We start from the raw sequence: 27,124 nt of genomic DNA, 5'->3' as shown, positions 1-27,124 counted from the left end.
ACATTATAAAATTATTATTTGGAAATGCCACTTGCTAACTAATTTTACTTTTCTTTCATATTAGTAGTATTTTAAAACTTCGACTTCCCAGTTATTTTTTTTAAGAAATTGTAGAAATTTTTTTTGACTCAGATGGGGTAGAATTTAAAGTTTCTTTAACCAATCCAAAATTAAATAAAGAGAAAAACATTCTAATTGAATACTACTAATTGATGGAGTTGATGTGCTGATGAACAGATAAAATGTGTGAGATATAAAAGTGTGAATTATTAATTAATAAACACATTCTAAAGTCACAAATTGTCATCTCTTGTACACCCTACTTAATTAATTTTTCATTACCAAGAGCATCTTCTTCTTATTTTTTCAGAAGGAAAATGACTTCATTAGACGCATGCATCTTTAATGTTTAGTAGCAGCTTTCTTAATAATTTCTTGTCATATATTCACTGAAATGGTGTCCTTTCCAAGATAGAATTTCTTGCTACCTTTCTTCCACGGAAACCTTGTTCTTCTTCATTCACCTGAAATCATTATGCACTCATTACATTCATCAAGTACTACTACATTCATTGCAAAACAAAGTTAGGCTTTTCTATCAAAAGTACATCTATAATGCCATTGGAAAAGTTGGATATGTTTGCATTTTGACCATTCAAAGGTAAGGTCATAAAAACAATTATTTTAATCTTTAAAAATGAATAAATTTCTATTTAATATAAAGATTTCTAAAAATATTTTATACTTAATAAAAAATTTGATATTTTATAATTTTATATTTAAAAATAATAAAATTTTACTTAAGACTAATGTTGAAAAAGAAATATTATATAAAATTAATTATATTAATTTAATAAATAATTTTTTATTCTAGTGTTCAACTAATAATTTTTTTTAATAGTTTTATTAAAATACTACTATCTCTGATTCCATTTATAAGAAAAAATAGTAAAAAAAACATCAAAATCAATTTGTTTTAATTTTTTGATTATTTTTACATATATACCCTTATTAAAAATTGTGAGATATTAAATATCCACTAATAATATTAAAAAGACAAATATTTTAAATAAGAGTATTAAAATAATTTAAACAATAAATACATCTTTAAAGTTATAACTTTTTCTTATATTTAAATTCGTCTTAGGTCTTTCTATTTCTTTCATATTTAATTTTAGATTAAAAAAATTGTTGTGCAGTTACCGAACCAAATCCAAATTTAAATCCAACTTGTAATAATAATTAAGCATATTTTAGGAGATGTGATTGTGATTTCCCTTAAACTTAAAAGCATTATCTTTTGAAAACACCATGTCAAATGGTAGTCAATAATAGTAGATGCAATGCACCCTTGATTTTAATTTATTGAGAGTATCTAAAATAAGTTTCTAATAAGGTGGATGAATGTCAAGTTGAATGGAAACCAAAATGAGGATAAAGTCTTTGCCATTGAATGCATCACTCACCCTTTACTATTCACCATGTGATATAAAGAAAGGGACAAGTAACACTATAAATGCACACTACTTATTGCATGTTTTAATAACCTTTAAAATTACTTTGTTAATTTCAATTATAAAAAAACATGTTAAATCAAAAGAAACTAATTAATTAATCTTTAAATAATTATGTTTTTTTACCTCAACATCATGAGGGTCCACTTGGGAGTCAAGATCCACAAGTTGATCAGTCTGGCTACAGTTCTCTTCATCTCCTTTGCATTGAGTTGGGGGGCAATTGGCCCACTGAAAATCAAAATAAAAAATATTTCTAAGATTATGATTAATTCACTAGTCTTAATTAAAAAAATTTCTATAATTTGCTAATTAGTTAAACTAATAGCCAATTTTATGCATAGTTCTAAATTGCGGTCTCTAAGTGTAACTGTAATATAATAGTTTTAGAAGTATCTGCAACATGCAACAGTATCGAAACCGAAATTTTAAATTTGAAAACTAAACCATACATTTTTTGCTGCTGTGCTAAAAGCTTCCTTGTGAGCCATATCAGGGTTTTGAGCCTTTAGCCTTTTAATCTCATCTCTGCATTAAAATAAAACTCACATTATAATAAAAAATCTACAACTTTATTATTATGATCATAAATAGTGTAACAATAATTACTTGATGAAGCGGTTATAAGCTGATGGTGTTCTTTGTCTCTTCTCTGGTGCTGCATATACAATAATTTAATGATTAATGATTATATTCATTCATCAAATAATTGATTTATTTTTTCTTATACTAAACTTTTTTCAAACTCATAAAGTTTATTATATAAGGTTGCATCATACGTTTATTCACTACATTGCTAATTGGAATTACATCATCTTCCTCACAATCAGAATATGTCATCATGGATGCACTATTACTGTTCAAACACTTGTTTGCATCTTCTTCTTGACTACTTTCTTTTGGCTGCAAATAAGTCAAAAAAGTCACAAACATATATTCAAGTTAATATCTAATCGATATTTCCTCTGAAATGAAATATAAGCAAAAAAGTACATATATCTGATACATGTACTTGAAAAGAAATATAAGCAAAAAAAAATACATATATCTGATACAGGTAATTTTTGTTGTTTATATTTGATTTCGGAAGGAGAAGTATATAACAAGATTTAAAGAAAAAATAAACATATAGTATTGGAAAAGTAAAGTATGTTAACCTCAAGATGAGTAAGAGATGCTAAAAGGTGAAAAGGGACAAAAGAAGCTTTCATCATATTAACAGATAAGAGGCTTGTGCAGTGACCACATCTTACTGTAACCACCATTGATAAACTGCTGCATGGAACACTTACCTGTATTTCACAATTCAATTCAAAACATAGAGAGAAAAAAAAGGTGTAAATGAAAACAGAATTTGTTAGTAAAAATTTAATAAAAGCATATAGTATAGAAAAATTTATAATTAATACCATTAAAATGGTGGTACAAAATCCACATTGTACATAACATATCTGTTCTGGAAGATCAAAAAGATGGTTAAGTGTTGACATGAGTTTTTGAAGGTGAATGAGTGAGTGTGTGAAAAGGAAGTGAAAGAAGAGATAGAGATATGAAGGTGTAACTATTTTGACACAAATGAAGCATTTATAGTTGAAGTTGAACACTCATAATCAATCATCATCTCACTTTAATGATTTGTGATATAATGGTGATTTTCATTGCCGGAAAACACTCCAACATTGAACCTAAGTAAAGGGTGAGTTTCATTTTTATTTTCAAGCCTCATTTTTAGACTAAAATGTTAAAACAATTATTTCGGTATTGGATAAACAAGTTAGTTACACTTCTTATTAGTTTATTAGTTAGTTTACTCGTTGACTATATTTATTATCGGTGCAATTTACATATTACACACGAAATTTGATCTTAGAATTCAATTAATTGTGTCTAAAGAGGTTTTGCAACTCCTTTATATTATAATTCAAGTTTAAAATTACATAATACAAACTAATTTAAATACTCGTCTCATCTGAACAAAATAACCGCTTATCAGTTTAGTATGAGATATATTCGAAATAAAATAATTTCACCATTTTGATTGAATGTTATGTTATTATTATGACTGGAAAACTTCTCCAATTGGTTGCAGTGGCTCAAAGTTCTATGGTACTTTGCAGAATGAGTTAAAGTACTTGTTTGTTTCATGTGTTGTTTTCTCTTTTATTGACACTCATTCATACCTCTCAAAACCCTTTCTCTCTGTCCTAGATGAAAATGAAAGTGCAGAAATTGTTTCTATAATAGAAAAGGAGTGAATGTTTCCACAAGGGCACATAGAGAAGGTAAAGAGGCATCTTAGGATTTGTCTTTCATCAATGACAGCAAAACAAATAGACCAATGAAAAAAAGGAATCCTCTCCACTTTCTGTGTATGTGTCACTTCTCATCTATTTTTGTTTCATATATTCAACTATAGGATTCTTCATTAACATGTATTATCCATTTCATTCATAAACTTTTTTCTGTTCTTTCCTTAACTCTTTCCCATGTCATTGCACATGAGTTAGATTTGGAGGGTCAATATTCATTGTTCAACAAAATGTGAAAAACTAGAGCAAATATTCTTGGTTTTGAAAAATATTAATACTAGGAAAAGTAGAATTATCATATAAAAATTAGAGATGGAAAAAAATAAAATTATATCTAATTTTAATGTTTTTAGAACATAGCTTTAGAATTAAAGACATATTTCATGTTTTTTTTTTATTAATTCAATTATTTATAATAGTATAAATCATGGTTTAAAGTTGCATAATGCAACTACAATATAACCGTTTTAAATGTTTATGTTACAATAATTACGACTGCATCAGTCACGTTTGCTTCCATTTGACCATAAAAAATTCGAACCATAAAACACAAATAATAAAACGTGATATTTGGTAAAATATAAGTGAAAATAAGTAGGATTTATAGTGTTACAACTCATAATTAAATACTACAGCTCAAATTACAATAATACCCCTAAACTCTCGTTTGTCTCTTAGAGCAAAATTTGAACCCAACACAACACGTTCAATTCGTTTATCTTAGTTAACTATGAGTCCTACCCAACAAAATAATTACATCAATATCCTTCAAAAGTGCTAAGATGGAAAAGTTGTGTTATAAAGAGATGGACAAAGAGGTTTAGGTTAAAAATATCTTAAAATGGATTAGATTTTGTTTCATGAGGTGATTGCATTAAAGGGAGGTGGGGTTTAATATGAAAATTGCCCTTGCTTCTTGAATGCAAACAACTAACATTTGAAATCCTTTTCCTATAGGTCTAGGCCTATTTTATAGGGTGACTAGGACTAGATTTTCCACAAAGAACCACATTTGTGAAACTTCTTTACATGTTATGATAAATAGGTATGTCCCACAAACAAAATGAACGAAAGTTGTGAGGTAGGTAGGAATCAAGAACCGCAGATATACCTCTCTTATTGATGAATTATTTTTTAAGTCATTTTTTGTAGCCTATTTTAAAGATAAAGATGTTATTGGCTTCTTGCAATTATATATAATTTTTCATCTTCTTTTTTTGACAATTTTGTCACAACCCTTAAAGATGGTGTGTTTGTTTTTCTAGGCATTAATTATATGCACTCCTACTTTAGAGCTTATTTATAACTTGTTAGAAGAGTTTGGGAAATCACTTTCATGGAAATAGGAAAATCACATAATAATACAATTCTCATGAAAACTTCTTAGTTTATGATTTTCCTAAATATAAGCAATATTTTGCTACCAAGAAAGTTCCTCTACTTTGTTTTCATGGCACTCACATAATATTTAAATGTATTATGGTGACTATGCAATTAGTCAAAGTTAAAGTAATTTATTTGGAATAATAAAGTTATAAAACTAAGGTCATGATTTTCATGAACGATTGTGTTCATATTACTAGCAATATCACTAATTGTTGGCAATGTCCACTATATACGAGTGACTTAAGAGCATTTGTATTCATTATACACTCATACTCATTTTGGTTCTTTAAATGGACCCCACTTAACTTTTTATATTATTAAACACTTCTTCAAAATTTTGAAACAACTCAACTGTATTTTCTAAATATCCATAACTTATCAAAAACCTTAAAATCAATTCCACTTGACCCACAACTTTGCCATAGTTTTTTTTTATTTTTCAATTTATATTTTTTTTATTTCAACAAAACGAAAAAAAAACATGTTTTATAGATCAATGAAAGGGAGTTGAAGAATTATTCTACAAAGTCAAATATCGGTAAAAATTTGACAATTTCTTGATAATGTGTTAAGTAAATAAATGCAAAAGTTAAAATTTCTTGTGCATCATGCACCACTTTGATTTGCTTCTGCATGTTAGACATAACAATAATTATTGGACTAATTAGCAAGAAGTTTGGTTCTCCTACAAATATTTGATTGAAAATGGTAAAAATACATTGAAAAAGCTTTTGGAGAGTCTAGAGAGCACATCTTTAAATTAGTAGTGTTGATCAATTGTTTGTTGTTACTTCTAGAGTTCTCTTAAGAGGAGATTCGTATCTCACATTTGAATTTTAATAATCTTTTCCACAAATGTGTACTTCAATTACAAATAAATTAAACTATTTACTAAGGAGTTTGAGAGAGCACCAAAAACAACAACAACAGGTAGGGGTGTGTAAAAATACGGTTAATTGAACCATATTAATAAATTGACTTGTATTACACCACAAAAAACTAAATTATTTAAATGATTCATGAATTAACTCATATTTAAAATAATTCAGTTAACCAAACTTAATTCAAAAACTAGTTTAACAATTTAAAAAAAAAATTAACCTCAATTAGGATTTCTTTTTTCTTATAAAATTTTCGAAATATATTTTTCTCAAAAAAAATATATAGAAAAATTGAAACTTTTTTTTTCAAAAAAAACTAAATCATTTTTTTCTTAAAAACTTTGAGAAAAAAATCAAAACTTTTTTCTTGAATTTTTTTATATCTATTTTTCTCGAAAAAATTTTGCCAAAATAGTTTTGAAAAGATTTTTTATATTTATTTTTCTTAAAAAAATTGATATTTTAAAAACTTATTTATGAAATTTATTTTTCTTTATTGCCAAAATTTATTTATTGAAATTGATTGTAACTAAAAATTTGTTAAAAACATTAAACTAATTTATATTTATAAACCAATTTTAAACTGTTTAGAACTACATTAAACTTGATTTAAAAGTGATTTTCAATAACCGAATCAAACCATTAATGTGGTTCAATGCAATTCGATTTTTGCACCATAAAAATTAACAACATAGAAATGATCAACACTACCAACATAAAAATATTAAAATATAAAAAGAAACTTCTTTGCCAATGGCATCTATCTAGAGATGGCAAAATTTGCCCTTATTGGAAAAGAGATAAAATTTGTCTTCTTTTAACATATTGCCATATGTACAGCTCAATTCCAAGCTGTTATTTCACATTAGGAACACCTTAGTGTCTTTGACTCACTGAAACTTTTGGTATCTAAATGAACCTGAGAAAACTATAAAGCGTAAAGCTATGCACCAATTTCATGGCATGGATTACTAAAAAGAGAAAATGTAAATTGATATATATAGCTTTTAAGACATATCAGAAATTGAATAACTATCTCATAATTGTAAGATGTAGTAGTTCAACCTCAAGGAAAGGGACTAAAAAAATATTTGAAAGTTTTTTGAAGTTTGAACTAAAATTGGGTGAGCCAAATTTCAGGATCATTAAACCTTGTAGAGTGACACATTGAGGTGTCACTGTTTTCAATTCAAATCTAATCAAATCTTTCCAACTACTCACTTAGCTATGCAACTTAATTTGTCAGAGATATATTATTTGGTCTCTAAGAGATTTTATTTAAATTTTAGTGTAATAGAGTTAGACAAAGTTTTTTGTTCTTTGTTTTTTTCCTTCTAATTCATGCTTCTGTTTAGGTGTGTTTCTTTTTGGATAACTAAAAATTTATAGTACGAGAAAATCATTTCAGCGTCTTAGTTTGACTTAAATAGGATTATATATTTTAGTTTCTTCATTTTTTAAATCTAAGATTTTTGTGATTGTGTTTCACGTGTTTTATACTTTTTGATAATTCAATGGGGTTTATTTTTTAATGATGTATCGTATTCTTTAATAATATAAAATTATTTTTATCGACATGAGAATAAATTTATATGTAGTCAATAATGTCGTATTCCTTAATAGAATTTTTGATTCATTATCTTAATCCATATTAGTAATTTCACATTATCAAATCTACTTCTTCTTCTTTAGTAAATATACGGACACGTCATAAAAATAATTCCTCCAAGCTGAATTGTGGGTAAAAATATAAAACAGGAGACTAAAAACCTAGATTTGGAAATGAGTAGACTGATATCCTATTTCGATTAAAATAGAATCAGTAAAATGCATTTAAACTAAAATATTATAAGGATAAAAATATAGTTTTATATTTTTCTTCTATTATAGTTATTATCTTTTCCTCGTTGAACTAAATACAAAACATTTGTTTGAAGTTTGGAGGGTAGGAGAATAGTTGAACTAAATACAAAACATTTGTTTGAAGTTTGGAGGGTAGGAGAATAAAAGATTTAGATGGAGGAGAAAATAGAGAAATAGAGAAAAAAATTATATTTTTTAAGAAAGTGATTTGGTAGAGAATGCTAATGATTAATATACTTTTAATTTGTAGAGTACGTTAACAACATTAAAATAATTTGATAAATTTGTCTCAAGTCCTCTAAAATCCTCCTCCAATACAATTTTTAAATTCTCCAAAATAAAAGGATTCTGTATTATGAATAAAAACAAACTCTTCTGTTATCTCAATTAAGTTGGATGTGCTTTACTAAGGTTCAATTAGATTATGAAAAATGTTATTGACATTGTGAGAAACAATGGTGAGACTAGCCATTATTTTACAGAGTTAATTATAAAGAGGAAAAAAAGTAACATTAGTATAAACGATGGAAGATTTGTTAGTTTAAGAATAACATATGTTAAAATAAGATATCAATAAAATAAAACATTAATATCAAAATCGTTTTCACACAAACAGAAATCAATCAGAAAGGTTTCAAATTCAATCTTGAAAATTAACATAATCTAACTAATTATTAACGGTTATCTATAAAAAAAGATAAAGACAAATAAATGTCGTCAAAACAAGATCGTCAAAACAAAATGTAGATAAATACAACAAAAATTTTATGTTTGTTTCTCATTCAGTGATGCCTCTTTTCTCTTTAATGCACTTTTTTCCGACGTATTTATTGAATTCACAATTATGATTTTGATATTTCTAAATCTAAAAATATAGTTTTAAATTTTAAAATTTAAAAATAAAATTCCACTACTAAATATAGGGTTTGTTTTTATGGATGCCTCATGTTGAATAAAGAGTTGGTGATACATATAACCTTAAATATATTTGAAGTCCCATAAATTTTTTGAAAAAGTTGGTCCCTTTAAGCATTTTTCCTATAGAAATTAGCTGTCAAATATATTTTAAGTGCCCATAAGTGTTTACAAACAAAAAAATTAGTCCTATAAGCTTAGAGTCCATTTAAGCGTTTTTCTTTAGGAACTAGCTGTCAAATGAGAGATTAATGTCCCTTGAGTCTCATGACATGGGCCAAGCCCATAAGCTTTTTCCCTTGTTTCTTATATTAAAAATTAAAAAAATTATTTATCATTCTCAACTCTTTTCAAAAACTCTTAAATTTTGTTCGAATTAACTAATTCAAATATTATTTTACAAATCTGGATTAGTCAATTCAAACATTTATTTTTATATATTTCAAAATATTGAAAGATAAATGAAGAAACACTCTAAAAATTATCATAGACTCCTACTTGAGAAGAAAACAATATAATAATATTAGTCTATTATAACATTCATAATGATGAAATTTTATTTTATACTCTTACCTCTACATTTTAATCAAAATTCGATATAACATTTTTTTCAACAAAAAAAACCAAAATGGAAATCTTGACCATGAAAGATTTAAGTTTTAAATATAAATTTAAAACTTAAATTTTTGCTTTTAACAGCACTTTTAAGTTATAAAAAATTTATAAAAAAAAATTGAAATTTATTGAATATTTTAAATTTCAGTTTTGAAAATTTTAAATTTTGAGTTTTGTAAAACTCAAATTAAATTTGGTAGACTTAGAATTTTTCTATTTTGTTTAAAAAATACATAAAATTGATGGTTTACGTAAGATGTCAGTAGAGGTATAACTGTGTGTAGCTATGGGTATAATTTGAGTACTTAATTCCATAAAGAAACTCCTTTAATTAGAATACTTAAAATTTCATAAAACACATACCACTCATTTATGATTTTTAATAATAATGTCTAATAAACAGTTAACCACTTCGACCTAGTTTCATAAACATGCGAAAAAATACTTTAAATAAATTCAACAAATAACTCTGTAAATTATTAAAATATAAATAAATAAATCATACATGACTAAGATTTATGATAATTGTATTTCCTGCCAATGAATTCTTTTACCAAACGATTTATAAATGTCAAATTTGACCATTTGCTTAAACTAATAGTGAAGTCTTTTGGGTGTTTCATACCATTTTGCTATAGAAAATTTTGTTCCCAGCCATAGTTGGACATTAAAATCTAAAACTTTTGCCTAGTATGATTCATGGGGTTTTCGATCGCTGCCTTTGAAAGCGATTATTTTGTAATTAAATAATCATGCAAACTTTTTCAGTAGTTCAAAGTTAGGGAAAAAAATTGGGTCAAAAGTATTGGTAACCTACGAGACAAAATGGAAGAACCTGTATAACTAAACAGCATAGTGTGGACATGGAAAACAGAACATATATACCTTATGCTATTTGAACCTCGAATTTGAAGCTTTGAAAACTAACTATTAAATTTCCAAAATGCACTATGTTAACCAAAATCAATAACCAGAAAGTGGAGAATTGATTCTACTTCCAAAATTGATTCTAAGTTGAAAATATGATTTGTAACTTTTGAGTTCAAATATGATTTTTACACTAAAAATTAATGACTAACTCATTTTTGACTGAAGATATCCAAACAAAAATCGTATTACAATAACAATCAACTCACTTTTAAATAAAATCAATTTATCCAAAAACAAATTTTAGTCATAGCAAAACCAAAACACATGAAACATCATTTGAAAGCAGGCTTCATATTTAAGATAAAGCAGTCTCATTGTCGAATTCATCATTTGTGCTTTTCCTTGAACTACTCACTTGCTCACTTGTGTGATTTAATAACATAAGACACATTGTCAAATTGCACAAGTGAGCAGTTCAAGTAAAAAAAACAAATGACAATCATATTTCTGCATAAAAAGTGAATTCGACAATGTTTTGAACATCTATGACAATGTTTCGTATTTTATCTGTAAAATATACAATTTCATAAAAATAACTATCTTCAATATATAATATATCCTTGCTAAGTTGACACAGCAAAACAGTTGGACAATAGCTTAATTAAAAAGTACAGGGGAAAAAAAGTTGAGACATCAAGTACCATGAGAACCAAACTGGTTAAAAATATGATCAAAGAAGTTTCAAAGATAACACAATAATCCTTCTACTGCATTGCATCCATAATAACCAAACACAAAAACCAATTCAAAAGTAATTTCATACAATAATGAACAAGAGAACACACAATTTCAAAAATATATCAGATTTATCATCTCCATGTCAAAACCAATTGAGATACCAATTTGATTGCCAAATGAACTTCGGTTTCAAAATCAAGAACCAAAAAAATAACAAAACATATCACAACAGACACAATAAAAAAGTGCACAAGAATTGCCTCCAATATGCAACTATACTTTTGCAAATCCTCTAATAATAAACATTAATGTGAAAACCAAACAACTCATATCAAACCTCAATAAATAAAAATTATAAAATCAAAACTATCGAATTAATATATTCAACTAATCGGATGATCTCATGCTATCAAAATTCGTCTGCAGGGAATCAATTTCAAACACAACGAGCACAATTCAATAATAACATTAATCGATAATATTTTAATTAGAACCATAACCAACCAGCAACATCAAACAAAATCATAAACTAATAACTAAATAAACGCAGAATATGGTATTAAAATAAAAATCATTCAACAAGTCATAACAATAACAAAAATTGTCTACCCCACTATTCCAAATTCATAAATACCAAATCTTAAAAAACTAAAATACCAAAAATAAAAAACATTTAGGGTAGCATTAAAAAAACAGAAATCAAAATCAAGCATCGGTTTTCTGGTAAACATAAGTCAAACCACACTTGCCACAGTAATGACGATCAAAGTGATTAGCCATGAAAGTTCCAGCACCACATTCAGCATTAGGACACTCCTTCCTCAACCTCTGAACTTTTCCAGAATCATCAACCTTATAAAACTGAAGAACAGCGAGCTTAACCTTCTTATGCTTATGCTTAATCTTCTTTGGCTTAGTGTAGGTCTTCTTCTTACGCTTCTTAGCACCACCACGGAGACGGAGAACAAGGTGAAGAGTTGATTCCTTCTGGATGTTGTAGTCGGCGAGAGTGCGGCCGTCTTCGAGTTGTTTTCCGGCGAAGATGAGTCGTTGTTGGTCCGGTGGAATCCCTTCCTTGTCTTGGATTTTGGCTTTGACGTTGTCGATTGTGTCAGAGGATTCAACCTCGAGGGTGATTGTTTTACCCGTTAGGGTTTTCACGAAGATCTGCATCTTCGGTCGATTAGGGTTTGCGCCGAGGGAAGGAAAATGGGTGAAAAGCGTGTGGGTTTGTTTGTTGGAGGAATTTATATAGTGGAAAATGCGGATTGGGGTTTTGTGTTGTGGGCTTCTGAGAAAGCCCGTTGGGCCTTTTATGTAGTGAACTAGACTTTAGTTGCTTGTTGGATCTCTTTTGATTCAAAAATTACAAAGTTTTATCTCATACCCCTGACCCTACAATTTCTTAATAAAATATCAATTTTACCTCTTTTCATATTTTATTCTTTACTATTTTATATTTTACTCTTTCATTTCATGTTTTACATCAATTACACAAGCACCTTTCATGTGTTTCAGTATGTAAAATTTTTTTGAATAAGATTAATATTTTAGAACACTTATGATAAATTGTTTAGTATAAGTATGTGTTCTAGAACACTTGCTATAAGTTTTTTTAACTCTATTTTTATTTATTTATTAATTTATTTATTTATTTATTTTGGTTTTTAATAAATGTGAATATACTATTATTATGTAATATATAATGTGTAGATACCTCTAATGCATTCACAACTGATTTGATAAAAAAAAAATTAATTGATATTATCGATATTATTGTAGTTTAATTTATTTTATGTATTTTGTATATACGAGAAATTGTAGTGCATTAGGTTATAGAAGATTAATATAGACCGACTACTATCATCGTTATATTATATATAGAGATATGACAAAAAGAAAAAAAGATGATAACTCTTAAGAGTTATCTAACCTTTTTACATTAAATTATTATTTGTTAATTGGGTAATTTATGTTAATTTATTTACTTTAATTATGAATATTAAATTTTAATTAAGCAAGACTTGGTGCTTGTTTTTTATGGATTCCACGTGTTTTGTGCAATGTATAGAATTTAGCATGTTAGGTGATCTCCAATGTGCTATTCGATGATGCAAAATTAATATGCGATGGTTAATCTTGAGCAAAACCAAATACATTTTTACTATTGAGCTAAAGGCAGAGAAAAGACACATAAAATTAAGACAAAATGTGTGGTCTCTAGTCTAAGTGATATGTGTTGATTGCAACCGCATACAATATTCTTTTATTCTTGGAATTTTTTTTCTTTAAAATCGTTTTATGATTGACCTATTATGAAAATGGAGAAAACATTAAGAGATTATTTATCATATAGCTGAATGTGGTTGCTACTTTCCTTAATCAACCTCTATTTTCATACATTACCATGTATTCTCATTCTTCCATAACAAACCAAAGCAACATGTTGCATCACCTGCTGGAGCAATTGGCAGTTGACAGATCCTTAGTTCTTTTTGGTAGTTCAATTTAGGTTATTTATATTTCACTTCTTTTAAGTTGTAATTGATGTATAAGTTTGTTCCTTTTGTATGGATTATGTCTTGTTAACTATGAGCTAAATCACTCGTGCTAGATTATGTAAAATTTGATAAGAATTAATTATGTTTAAAGTGATATTTTATTGGTGCTTAGTATTTTTAGTCATTGCAAGTTTATGCTATATATATATATATATATATATATATATATATATATATATTTTATCTAAAGGACATGTTAGCTATCCTAAGTATTTTGAATTTGATATAGAGTTTAGAACCATAGCGTGAATGAATCATTTTAATTGCAGAATGAATTTAATGAGAACTTATACGTAAGATAATCTCAATATCGTTCTATTTTATCATGTTCCTAACAAGCACATTTTTTTTTACTGTGCATATAAATATTGTAGCACCCAGAAACATCACTTAGTAACTTAGACAATTCAAAGGAAACACAATTCCATTGTTTTACCCACACAACCTCAATCTTAGAACTATTTACATTATTTTAATCTTCTCTTTATCACATGAATGTTATTGTTACCCTTTTTCACTCACTAATTAATTTGAATCAATGTATGATTTATGAGAATTAAACTAAATCAATCTTTCTGGTACGATTTTTACTTGTCACTTTGTTACTCATTTGACTATATACTTGCACACTCTTTTTCACAATAGAAAACAATTAATCATAGGTTATGTCAAGTGTGGAGAATATTGAATAAGTCCTCAATCGTAGATGTTGGGAAACTAAACAAATAGATATATTTATATAATAATCACAACACAAGAAAATAATGTGGAAACTCTAGAACCGGATAAAAACCACGCTCGTTGTCAAATGAAAACTAGATAATAACATTATGTAAAAATTGTTACAACACATAGACTTCTCTCAAAACACCCTATGGACCTCAGTACACTCACACCTTCCAAAGCAAATATTTGAACTACACATCGCAACATTCTGACACAAGAATATAAAAGTTTCTAGTGTTTCTGACTAGTGCAAATTGTAACGAAAAACTATCGTTGTATATATAGCTTTGAACTCTATCTTCTTTTACAATTCAAATTTCAACATAAATATAATATTTCAAACAATCCCAGCATCAAGACCATTGAAAGATGGTACATGTCCACAACTTCACAAGTTATCATATTACACCAAGACACATACTACTCATTGTAAAACCTAGATAAGGACAATGTATAACTTAGATCACCCAAATATATAAACAAATGAGTATGGATGATTAGATGTGATAGGTACTATAATAGAGATGCAATATTTATTCAAGTTAGTAGGAAATAAGAAATATGTGTGTTGAAATAGAAGACGAGAATACTATGTTTTTATGATGAATATATTTTTGGTGTATCCAGATTTAGACAAGTTGTTGAATGTGTTTCGTATTGTGTTGATTATAGACAACACCCAGAAAACTAATAAATACATAATACTTTTACTTGAAATTGTCGGTGTGGCCTCAACAGAGTTAATTTATGTAGTGACATTTGCTTTATTTGAAATATGAATGGCAAGATAATATTTGTTGGGCAATAAAGAAGTTAAGAGATCTATTTATTATACCAAACTTGTTTCCTCATGGCTCATGTGATTGTAAGTTGTAACAAACAGATACCTTGTTTTGATAAAAACAATTGAAGTTGTATTTCGATCTGCCGTTAATTTGCTTTGTTGGTTTCACCTTGAAAAAAAGTTAACGCAAAATATGGGAAATATTCACAAGTTTATGAGGAAAATGTGCATTAATACGCAATTTAATTGCTCAAATCGTAGTGCAAAGGGTCTCACCATCGTGCCAAAACATCGAATTTCATACTCTATAAATAGATATAAAGATCAAATTTATGTGCATTTTTCCACCCTTTGTGATTCTATCAATTTTATTTCCCAAAATACCCTCTTACTTCCAAACAACTATTACAACCACATTATAGCAAGCCTCCGTTAATCAATCACCTGTCATAACATTTTTTCGTCAATCGATAAGTTGCATTATGTTTTATTTTTGATTTCACATGTTTATTTCTTAGCATTATCATTTAAATCTTGATTTTAATTAATTAAAAACATTATAATCTCTTTTTTTATTATGCAAAAAAGAATAATAGAGTTAGATTAGTCAAATCATGAGGAGTCGAACTACAAATATAATCTCACATTATTAACTCGTCTTTTCAATTGAAATATCTAATCAATTCATAGATATAAATTGTGATATTGATAGGATAAACAAAAATATCTTATTATAGCTGAGTGATGACTTTTCCAACGAAGTTCAACAAAAAAAATCTTATATATGTAAAAAAACATAGACACTTTTAGACACACCCCACACACAACAAAGATAAAAATATTGAAGAATAAATAATATTTATTTAAAAAATAATATATATATATATATATACATATATTTATTTATATTTATATTTATGTGTGCCGAAATAATATTTATTTGAAGTCCTAGTATTTTTCGAAGTCAATAGTATATCGTTGGAGTAGGCTTTATAGTATTCTTGGGTTTCACATAGTACACAACAAAATCATTCTTTATATTTGACTTGTCCTCTATTATTGCGACTACATAATATTTAATTGAAGAATTCCTTACCACTTGAACTTGCAGGCTCCTCTTTCTTCAGCTTTCGAGCTTAATGACGACAAAAATGTTTCCATTATACATTAAAAAAAACACAAGTACTACTACTAAAATAAAATACAGTCTTAATTGTATTTTTAGTCTATCTATTTATATTGATTTACAAAATTGATTCACTAATTTTAAAAGTTGATATTTTTTGTTCATCTCTCTGATTTTTTTAACTAAAAATAATAATGTGAGATGTTTTAAATAATGTGACATATGATACAATGATATAGAGTGATTAACACTCGTGAAATTGAAATAAAACCTCCTAAAAACTTAAATTTCAATTATAGAAATTTTTCATATTTTTGATTTAATTAATTACATATGAATAATTAATTCATCTAGAAGATTCTATATCAGAAAATCGTATGTTACGTCATTTAAAATTTATTAAATCGTCATTTTTTTTAATTCAAAAGTCTAATAAAAAAAACAAAATTATCGACTTTTAAAATAGAAGACCGGTTCCGTAAATCAATATAAATATAAATATAAATATCAAAACTATAATTAAAGTTATCAAGCTCTTTTGGATATTCACACCATTCAACCTAATTAGTTTCTTAACAAACAAAAAACCTAATTTCATTTGTATTAATAGTTAATAAATAAATCAACATTTTAATCATAAAATAAAAAATATTTATTATTTTAAAATCTCAAATTTATCAAATTACTCTTTCGTATTATGTAAAATCAATTAAAATATTTTCTACTCAACGCTGTTTTGCTTACAAATTAAAAGATTAAAGGAGTATTTTAACACAATTGAAAGAACAACTTAATATGAATATCAAGTAAATGTAACATCTCAAATTGAACACGTTTACAATTTCGAAAATGGTGGTTTAGTCGATAATTAATTCACGCTCCAAAATACTTGTGTGTCTTCCGTGCTGAATCCTCCTGACTTCTGAAGGATTCATCAATCATCCATCTCTTTCCATTTCCCAATGTTAAATTAACAACACCACCAATTTTATTTTTATTTTATTTTTATTTTTATATATTTACTGGTTGGTGGGATTTATAGCGTCACTGCACACGTCTCTCTCTTTCTCTCTCTCCGAGGATCTTCTTTCTTTTTTTCATTCACGCCTCAGCTTTCTTAATTTCACTTCTCTATTGTGAGTTTTTCTACTTCTTTCTTTTTTCTTGTTCATATAATTTTTTTGCCTAATTGTTTTAATAATTTTCTAAAATTATAAGTTTAGTGAAGAAAACTGAGTCAATTGAGAATTTGAGATGGATGCTCTCTGTTATAATTTTGTTTTCCTGGATGATTAAAGCACTTCAAAATTCTGGTTAATAACATTTAAAATCATGATTAATTGTGTTCAGCTAGTGTAATTATCTACATATTGAATTGCGTTGACTATCTAATTGTTGTACAAAATTTGTGTTGAAGCATTAATTAAAAACAAGTATTATTAGAAACTCATGAATTTCAACATTAATTAACAGGATCCTCGAGCCAAATACTTGGCAATTAACCAATGACAACAGATACTAATACCCTAAGTTATTGGTTAAACTGGAGGTTCTTCCTATGTGCACTATGGATTTTAATTAGTGTGACTATAGGATCATTTTTTATATGGAAGTATGAAGAATTCAATAAATCAAGAAAAGAGAAGAGGGTTGAAGAAAGGCGGCGACAAGAATCGGTTGGGTTGTTATATGAACATGAAGCATGGAATACATGTCTTAAAGGAATTCATCCTTCTTGGTTGCTTGTTTACAGAATAGTTTCTTTTTTTGTGCTTTTGGGTTTGCTCATTGCTAATGTTGCTGTTGATGGAGGTGGCATATTTTACTTCTACACTCAGTAAGCTAAATTCCACATATCTTCTATATTATTGTCTTGTATGAAACTCTTATGAATTACTTGAACTAACTAAACTTCCAAGCTAATAGATTTGTATGCATGCATGCTTTCTTCATTTGATATTGAATAAGTAAACTATAATTGTTGGTTAATATGTTTTCACAAGCTAGTTTGGAGAGCTTATGGACATGTCAAAAGTTATTTCCATAAACTCTCCAAAGTAGTCACACAAGTGTTTATGCCTGTAAATAAGTTTAAATAAGTCAATCCAAACAGACTCTATTGTCAATCAGTATGATTTATCCCCAGTAAAATGCTGCTACATAAGCAAAGCAACAACACTCTTTTATTATTAAATATCCCTTAGCACTTGTGATGATATATACACAACTTCGGTATTTAATACTGGTGATTTGTTTTGATGAAACACCGCTATCCGAGCATCTCTGTTGGTCATAAATGGATCTGAATCCTCTACAACTGCATTAAGATGCTGCAGCTGTAGGGACCATAAGATTTAGATATAATCAAACTTTGTTATAAATATGCTGATTCTTTTTTGTTTTTTGGCTGCTGAACAGGTGGACATTTACTTTGGTCACTATTTACTTTGGGGTACCATTTCTCTTCTCTAACTCTTCTTGTATTGTAGTAATTTTTCATTTCATTCATCTTTTGGAGGGTAGGGTGGAATTTGATCTTGTCATATGCTGCATAGAAAAATTGATGAACCTGTGTATCACTTTCAGCTTGCATCTTGTTTCTCCTTCTATCAAAGTTGCTTTAACCGCGATAAATTTGAGAGAAACACGTTAGATGCAGAACGAGGCGCTTATGTGGCGCCTGCACTTGATGGGAATGCAGATATACCTACACTAACTAAGAGTTCCTATGACTATCGGAAATCTCTCAGTCAGAATACTGCTGGTGTATGGGGTTATGTTATTCAAATAATATTTCAGGTAATTTACTCTAAATGATTTTTTTGGTGTTTTTGTTTTTTTAATGCATGGCATTTATTTTTGACTAATTTGTGTCCTACTTTGAGTCTCTCTCAACAACTACAAATTCACTTTTAAGTTAGTGTTGTCAAATAGTGGTTAGTGTTGCATAATTTGAACAAATCACTATTGATTTGGGATACGCCATTTAGTACTAAGTGTTGTCATATAGCCGCTATAGCAACGCTATAACACTGTAGTGTGGCAGAAATTGAATAGACCACTATTTTCTGCAATCCACAATTGACAAGTGTTTTAAGTATAGTTTTTGCTTAGGCAGGACATGCAACTGTGGATTTTTAATTTAATAATGGTTGTGAAAGAAATTGGATATGATTTAAGATGGTAGCTCTGAAGAAGATAAAAAATATGCGATTAAAATTTTCTTAGGGAAGTTTGTTTCTGTCAAATACTCAAATTAATGTTAAGCTTGAAAAAATTTGTCTGTTTGAGATGAAAAACTTTACACTGTTTGAAATAGTTGGTTTCTGTACAACATGTTCAAGATTATAACTTGCTTTTCAAGGTGCCAAAGAGAATTTGTCATTAAATAATCAAACTGTTTCGATATTGATAGATGTTGTTGCATTACAACATCATATGTTTGCAGAAGGCTATTATGCAGACTCTGTTAGAATCATTTTTTTTTTCCAATGTTTTCTTCTTGTTCATGCTGTTCTTATTCAGCGTATGTGACTTATGAATAAAAAACTGTAATAGTATTTGGGTTTTATTGTGTTATTAATAACTGGTTAAACTCAGGAGGCAATCTATCACCTTGTTTTAATTTTCTTTTGAAAATATAGACTTGTGCAGGTGCTTCAATGCTCACTGACATTGTATTCTGGCTCATTCTCTATCCTTTTATGACACCGAAAGACTTCCGCCTGGATATTGTGAGTATTATTGATCTTGTCCCCGGTCTGTCATTTCTTCATTTGGTTGGGAAAGTTATACTGATATAATGATAAATTTTTTGGGGAATGTTTGGCATTTTCTCTTTGCTACCTAAGATAAGAAAAAACAAAAGAAGCAACAGAAAAAGAAAGAGGAAAAAACCTAATCATTAATGAACTGCACCCACATAGCAAACTGTTTGGCATTTGCTTATTAGTTTTATACTTGTTAAAATGTTATGTTCCAATTTTAAGTATGTTGCACTGTTTTTTAGGTATTGTTCGCTTTGAGTCTTATGTGAACCTTCACATTTTTTTCCTTAGTTAAAAGGCGCTTTAGTGAGTTGAGGAGAGTGAGTGTTTATAAATTACTATTAACCTCGATTATTAAGCAATGCATGACTTTTTGGTGTATTGGAACAGGATTATTTAGTTTGGTGATTTCTATTGAATATTGATGTTAGTAGGCATATTATCAACAACTAAGCATTTTGTGCTTTTCCAGCATGTGCTAGACATTAATTGACTTCATCATGAAACTTGTAATTAATGGATGGCTGTTCTTTAAAATACCTTAATTATGAAAAAGCTAATGAGGGTGCAGAAATGTCACAGAGAGTTTATAAATTTAAGTATTGATTACTTTCAGTTCTAAAAGAATAGGCTGGTTTGTCGCTTCTCATATCTTCTATTATGGGAAAATGTTTTCACTTTTTATTTTGCAGTTCACCGTTGGTATGCACTCTGTTAATGCTCTGCTCCTCCTCGGTGAAACATCATTGAATTGCATGGTGAGTTTTTTTTTTCTCTATCTTTTTGCTTATATTTCTCCTTAATTATCTACTTTAAATTTACATCTATTTATTCTTAACACATGCAGAGATTTCCAGTGTTTCGATTTGCATATTTTATCTTGTGGACGGCTACATTTGTGATTTTTCAATGGATCATCCACTCCGTTGTTTCGCTTTGGTAAAATCGTGTATCCCATCTTCTTTCTACCGCTTTTCAATCGCCACAATTCTGTTCATAATTTTTTAACCTTTTGTTACAGGTGGCCTTATCCTTTCCTTGATCTGTCATCCCCATATGCACCCTTATGGTATGTTTGTAAATTCAATTGCTCACCAATACAATGTTGTCAAATAGTGGTGCTATAGTCCTATAGCATAGGAGAATTTGAACAAATCATTATTGTTTTGCAATACCGTATCTAGTAAAGTATTGTCAAATAGTGGTTATAGCAGTGCTATAGCACAACGAAATTTAAACAAATCACTTTTCTTCAGCGATACGTTATTTAGTATAAAGTGTTGTCAAATTTTAACTATAACATTGAAGAGTAGCCGAATTTGACAACATTGACCAATACTCAAAATAGAACATCAACTTTAGCAGCAAATAATGTTGTGACTATATAGTACATTGATACTAAAAATATTATGTTATGAAGTTTTGGTCAAGGTTTTCAAATATGACACACTTAAATTAACTTGAAAGTAGTGATAGGGAACAATTTACCGTAACATGAAATGTTACACGATAAATTGGATATGAAATTAAACTCGTAGATTGAAGTGAACAGTTTCGATTAATATATGTCTGTTGCCCTCTTTTAGGTACTTGGCTGTTGGTATAATGCACATACCATGCTATGGCATTTTTGCGTTAATAGTGAAGTTGAAGCACTTGTGGTTGTCAAGAATGTGTCCTGGTTCATGTCAGTTTGTAAGGTGATAACACATTTCACAACATTCATTCTGTCTAAAGCATTTTGAATTTTAAAGATTTAGATTTAGATCCTCTTCTCCCCAAAAAAAAGTGTTCAGAGGAAGGTATTATTTTTATGTGGGGTGGGGATGCATATTTATTTGTATTTATTATTTAAATTAAACTCATAAAAGTTCTCTGTCCTATATTTGTAAGTTGATGTTTGTGATATTTTCCATTAAAGTTAATTTGCCACAAATATCATTCATTGATTAAATTAGCCTAAGTTAAATAAAAGAGAGATATACTAACGGATGGTTGGAGTTGTTGTAGTGTGAATAAAACACTAGGAGTTCGTCGCGTAACTATACCTCAATTGGTAGCTGGTAGCTGTATGGACATCGATATGTAGGGGATTTGGTTTTGAACCTGAGATTCTTCACTTCTCCCTACTTAAAGTGTGAGTTTAACCAATAGATTACTTGACAAACAAAAAAAAATACTAGGAATTCAAGTCTATATAGCTATTGCAAATGGTTTGTTAGTGGAAGATAAGATTGTTTATAATATAACCTACAATGGATTTGACTCTATTTGGCTGTCAGTTGAAATTTTTGTAACAAAAGCTGTTTACTAAGTAATAAGAAAGGATGTTAATAACTTCTGCATAGCTTCATCAAAATAATGCTTGAGGTAGTCACATGGGTAGTGATTACTATATTAAACATTTTTCTTTTATGACAACTTACATTTTATTTTATCTGAATTTTAGATTAATAAATTAATTTTCTTAGACTAATATTTATTTTTTATTTATATTTTGAGACAAAAAATATTAACACAACACTTTTTTCATTACACATAGTTTAATAGGACTCATTGTATTTCAACAAATAAGAAAGCGCTAAGAAAGAGTAGCTACAACTTACTTTAAATAATATTGAGTAAAGTCCACAAAAGCAATGATTGTTTATAGGAGGGTGCGTTTTGTTTTGAGTCGTGGAAAATAATTCATTGGTACAATTTTCTCAGAAATATAACTATAAAAATCTTATTCTCAAATATATTTAAAAAAAGTATTAGGCTCGCAGTTTTAATATTTTAAAAAAAATTAGTATATATATATATATATATATATATTTATATTTAAAAAAAATCCTATATAAAATACGGAAATGCATTTTTCCATCCTCTACCTTGAGAATAATTATTCTCAACCTTGTTGTATGTATCAAACACATGTATGTTCGTTCCCTACTCAATATCTAAGAGTTCAAATCCCAAACAATTCTCACATGTCTACTATAAGTTTTCAATGGATATGGATAAGTATTTTCTACCTTTGAATCTCCTACCTTTAGTGACTTTGTATCTATATCTCTATTTATCAATCATTTTCTCTCATCTAAATAATTGTTAATACTTAATTTGAATGACCAATTTTACTCCAAAATACACTAAAATCACCAAAGTCACCCATCACCAAAGGTAGAGAATCAATTTCCAATCGATATAATGCTAAATCCTGATTTGAATCCCACAATTTCAAAAATATGGAAGTGAATTTAAAGAAGAGATTTAAAAAGGTTTGAATTGAAATTATTTAAATTCGAGGTTTGAATTAAAACAATCTAAATTCCCATTGCATACCCCATATTATTGACCAATAGTTTCGATCCTCCACAACGTAACACGTGATGTAAGCTGCTACTTGTAGTGACTACACGGTGCAACCGTCACTCAGAAAAGTTAAATGCCATTACACATTGAACAATAAAAAAAAGGAGCATCATTCACCAATGTATCATTAGCCACCAATCATGTGTTTATAAGGGTTTAAATGATTGCAATACTTTGGGGAAATGTTATTCGCAGCAGCTGCATCTTGCAGGTAAAAACACTCGTGTATACTTTTCTTGATTGTGTCACCTAATGGAAAGAAGCGCAGCCATAACGTTCTGAAAATAAAGCTGGGCTAAAGATTGAGAACATATAAAGCAAATGCAAGTACTCTGACAAATAGTTGAATCATTATAGTTCCAATGAAGTCGATCCTCATCAATCCCAACATAGTGATTCCTACCCTGACCCTTCCCCCCCTTTTTCTTTTAGTTCAGTCTGTGTTGAGTTTTAAGAAGTAAAAACCAAAAGTAACAACCTAATTCATATTAAATCAACAAAAATCTAAGTTTAAACATAATATCCAGCTATGGCTTCACGTGTTCTCTGATAAACTCTTCTAGCTGAGATATCTCCCCGGTTAAACCAGAAGCATCTGCAGTTGTAACTGTGTTTGAGCATTGAGTGAAGGAAAATGGCTCGCCAGGTTCCCCTAAAGTAAACTCGTTTGTAACGTCAGCATCTGAAACTGCACTTCTTGATGCCCGTAATTTGTCGCTGAAAAAGTAACACAGTTAATATAGTATAGCTGACAGATGAAATCATGAAAAGAACCAGACTACCATTCATTAGATAATATGTGTTTTGGATAAAAACAAACCAATCATTTGATTTTGAGTGTGAAGATAATTAGTCACATACAGATAGAAGGGGGATGGGATGTGAAGAGCACATAATCCATCAAACTGATAACACAATGAAAGGATGAAGTAATTGCTGAATGATCAAATGTAAACAAATTTAAGGATTTGAGGCCATACATTTCTTTCTCGAGTTGTCTGCGGATAAATTCTTTGGTGTGAGCAGTGACTTTGTCAGTTTTGTTGCAGAGAATAAGCAGTGGAATCTTCTTCCTCACAACACTTCCCTTAGTCAACAGATCATATAGGTACCTTAACACGTAAAACAAAATGTCAGTATCTTTGTAATCATAGATAACCCTTCTTTCTCAGGAAAAGTGAGCAATGGTGACTTATTCAATTTATATTGCTTTAATATCTTGGGAGTTTTTAACACTCCCCTGTGGCTTACAGCTATTGCTGACAAATTAGTCATTTATAAAAAGATGATAAACTAGCAACTTAATGGAGAAAGGAATTACTCTGAGGCAGCACGACAATTTGGTAAGAAGTCCAAAGCATCAACAACAAAGACTATGCCAGCTGCTTGAGGCAAGTACTCATCCAATTTGGGTCTAAGACGAGAATGTCCGGGAACATCAACAATATGAACTGGTTTGATCTTTCCTTTCTGTCACAATATAAAATACATAAGACAATGTTTGGTCTATTGTACGATCTGATTCCAAATCATTAAACAAACATTGAAATATTAGATATAATTTCAACTAATTTGACAAGCCAAAAGGGTTTTTTCAATCAACAATAAAAGATGAATATTCTCATTGAATAGAGAAGATGAGAGGAACAATTTCTGCACGCCTAAACTTGTAAATCTGTGCAAGTAATTAAGTGCAGGAGGCTAACACTACCTTGGTTGTTTCACCATGAAGAATAAAAGTGTCTTCATTAGGTTCCATTGATGTAACAGTACCCTGATGAGTAGAGCCATCCCTAAGCTGACACAAACATAAGATAGTGAACCCAGAACAATATGTCAGCATCGGAAATATGAATAGAAGAAAAATTAATAGTAGTATTACCAAGGAATTGGACTATATCCCACCATGTAATATCACCTGCTAATGTAATAGCATGCTTTCAGTTTATAATAACCAACCACCTAACCTTGATTCCTCTTTTCCCTCACACAAAACTATACAAGCAATCTTTGGTCGTAATTAAATACATTACAAACTAAACCATGCTATGCAGTTCAAAAACTTGTCAACAACAACTGAAAGCTTACCACAGATTAGACCTAAAAAATCAATTTATTTCTTGTTTTCCAGATTACAGATCCAACAATATCACAGTCGTAGCTCAAGACCATAATTGTTAATACCTATGAAGCACATACATAGACACAACACTGACACTAATAATAATTTGAATAATATTGAATGTAACTAACTACATATGTCAGTGTCATGTCAGATAGGCTTTCAATTTGAAGTGTCGATGCTACACAGCTAACTACCGCAAACATCAACCAGAAACCAGCACTACAATTCACTCACTATACCTAGTATCACTTAATTTCATGATTGCATGCAATGTTTATTTCACAAATAAACACAAAATTAAGCAATTAATTAAAGTAAACTCAACAACTCTATAACTATTAAACTAAATGAATACAAATACAGAAAAGCAGGTGCAGTAATTCATCAATTCAGAAACTAAACCAATCGAATTTAGGTTTACCTGATAGAAGATAACGGTTTTCCCGCTCCCACTAAGTCCCGTCAAAACAATAGTGTTAGACTTTGTGCGCTTCAAAAACCTCACTACCAAAAAAAAACACAAAATTCATCAATTAAAAACTCAGAATTCGATCAAAAGAATAACAAACTCAACAACAAAACGAACTCACTCACGTGAGAGAAGAAGCAGCGTTGTGAAAACCACGATAGCGGCAGCGGCATAGAGTTGATTGGGAGGAACCTCGCGAAGGTAATCGTTTGCGACATTCAATAGGTGAGAAATTTGTTCCTTCCATTGCTCCAACTCTTGTTGCATTGTGAAATTGAGGTTTTTTTTTGTACGAAATTTTGATGTGTTTCGTTTGTGAGTTGTGTTAGACAGTTGTAGAGTGAGGAGATGACGGAGAGTACGGAAGAAGAAGTTAAAGAAAGGGTTTCCGCCGTACACGGTGGCTGCTGACGGTGCTCTGATTTTCGGAATCTGCAGATGTGGCGTGTCAACAACCACAAATCGAGGGCGTTTGAAATGTAATGCGAAACTGCAACAAGGTGTGTCGTTTCGTAGAGTTTAATAATGGACCTGTTTTACCATTTTAATGAACGGAGATAATAATGTTTTTATTGAATTAACTTTTTTTGACCAAACTTTTATTAATTACTTTTACAATATCAGATTTTTTTTTGTTGACGAAGACAATAAGATATTGTTGTATTTACCATTTATGTGAAGTAAAGATAATAAAAAAAATTAAATTAAATAAAGAATAAAAACATCACATAATTAATCTGACATTTAATTTATGTTGACATTTTAAATAATTATTTATTTGTAGTATTCTTAAATATTATTAAAAAATAAAAAATACAACATTTTTAGGGAAAGCATTTCAAAATCGAAGAAAAGATCCTAAGAAATAGAAATTATTGCCGTTAAAATCTTACCAAAAAAGTTTATAGGGGTAAAACCATAGTAAAGAAAAAAAAAATGTGTATCAAACACCTACAGACATTATCAAAATCTATATTTAAGAGAACTAATTTTATTTCTATTAAAAACATCATATATATTTAAAGGAAAAATATCCCATCAATATCAGTTAACAATGTGAAGTCCCAAAAATAATAATTTTGTTTACATATTGATTTCTTTCATTTCCTAAGAATATT

General features: G+C 28.9%; 4 protein-coding genes across 4 annotated transcripts; 1 reads left to right on the top strand and 3 right to left on the bottom strand.

Annotated features, from left to right (window-relative positions):
• Positions 1-224: 224 nt before the first annotated feature.
• Positions 225-3,188, bottom strand: LOC101494418 (axial regulator YABBY 4). The gene is made up of 7 exons (XM_004489768.4): positions 2,924-3,188; positions 2,672-2,806; positions 2,294-2,417; positions 2,124-2,172; positions 1,967-2,042; positions 1,641-1,745; positions 225-524 (listed from the first exon to the last, which is right to left on the bottom strand). Exons 1-7 carry the CDS (start codon positions 3,002-3,004, stop codon positions 447-449), a joined length of 648 nt encoding a protein of 215 aa, XP_004489825.1. The 5' UTR covers positions 3,005-3,188; the 3' UTR covers positions 225-446.
• An 8,440-nt stretch (positions 3,189-11,628) lies between these two features.
• LOC101494112 (ubiquitin-ribosomal protein eS31 fusion protein) lies at positions 11,629-12,328 on the bottom strand. Its single transcript, XM_004489767.4, has one exon. The coding sequence runs from the start codon at positions 12,262-12,264 to the stop codon at positions 11,797-11,799; it is 468 nt and encodes a 155-aa protein (XP_004489824.1). The 5' UTR covers positions 12,265-12,328; the 3' UTR covers positions 11,629-11,796.
• A 4,787-nt stretch (positions 12,329-17,115) lies between these two features.
• LOC101493790 (uncharacterized) lies at positions 17,116-21,996 on the top strand. The gene is made up of 9 exons (XM_004489766.4): positions 17,116-17,424; positions 17,762-18,125; positions 18,707-18,740; positions 18,875-19,087; positions 19,933-20,022; positions 20,748-20,813; positions 20,903-20,994; positions 21,077-21,124; positions 21,642-21,996. Exons 2-9 carry the CDS (start codon positions 17,794-17,796, stop codon positions 21,757-21,759), a joined length of 993 nt encoding a protein of 330 aa, XP_004489823.1. The 5' UTR covers positions 17,116-17,424; positions 17,762-17,793; the 3' UTR covers positions 21,760-21,996.
• Positions 21,997-23,723: 1,727 nt separating this feature from the next.
• LOC101493468 (uncharacterized) lies at positions 23,724-26,518 on the bottom strand. Its single transcript, XM_004489765.4, has 6 exons — positions 26,132-26,518; positions 25,959-26,041; positions 25,124-25,210; positions 24,734-24,882; positions 24,393-24,524; positions 23,724-24,129 (listed from the first exon to the last, which is right to left on the bottom strand). The coding sequence occupies exons 1-6, from the start codon at positions 26,271-26,273 to the stop codon at positions 23,940-23,942; spliced, it is 783 nt and encodes a 260-aa protein (XP_004489822.1). The 5' UTR covers positions 26,274-26,518; the 3' UTR covers positions 23,724-23,939.
• Positions 26,519-27,124: the final 606 nt, after the last annotated feature.

The sequence above is a fragment of the Cicer arietinum genome, chromosome 8 (genome assembly GCF_000331145.2).
Source record: "Cicer arietinum cultivar CDC Frontier isolate Library 1 chromosome 8, Cicar.CDCFrontier_v2.0, whole genome shotgun sequence".
Classification (NCBI taxonomy): domain Eukaryota; kingdom Viridiplantae; phylum Streptophyta; class Magnoliopsida; order Fabales; family Fabaceae; genus Cicer; species Cicer arietinum.
Note: the sequence above shows the minus strand (reverse complement) of the source record. Positions and strands in the feature narration are given on the sequence as shown.

Coding starts and splice junctions, on each gene's coding strand:
- LOC101494112 (XM_004489767.4), bottom strand. CDS start 12,264: ATGCAGATCTTCGTGAAAACCCTAACGGGTAAAACAATCACCCTCGAG.
- LOC101493468 (XM_004489765.4), bottom strand. CDS start 26,273: ATGCAACAAGAGTTGGAGCAATGGAAGGAACAAATTTCTCACCTATTG. Junction 25,211..25,958: donor AAACCGTTATCTTCTATCAG/GTAAACCTAAAT, acceptor TGTTTGTGTCAG/CTTAGGGATGGCTCTACTCA. Junction 24,883..25,123: donor TTCATGGTGAAACAACCAAG/GTAGTGTTAGCC, acceptor ATATTGTGACAG/AAAGGAAAGATCAAACCAGT.
- LOC101493790 (XM_004489766.4), top strand. CDS start 17,794: ATGACAACAGATACTAATACCCTAAGTTATTGGTTAAACTGGAGGTTC. Junction 18,741..18,874: donor TGGTCACTATTTACTTTGGG/GTACCATTTCTC, acceptor TATCACTTTCAG/CTTGCATCTTGTTTCTCCTT. Junction 19,088..19,932: donor TTATTCAAATAATATTTCAG/GTAATTTACTCT, acceptor TTGAAAATATAG/ACTTGTGCAGGTGCTTCAAT.
- LOC101494418 (XM_004489768.4), bottom strand. CDS start 3,004: ATGTCAACACTTAACCATCTTTTTGATCTTCCAGAACAGATATGTTAT. Junction 2,173..2,293: donor TAGCAATGTAGTGAATAAAC/GTATGATGCAAC, acceptor TTGTATATGCAG/CACCAGAGAAGAGACAAAGA. Junction 525..1,640: donor TGGACCCTCATGATGTTGAG/GTAAAAAAACAT, acceptor TAATGATTTCAG/GTGAATGAAGAAGAACAAGG.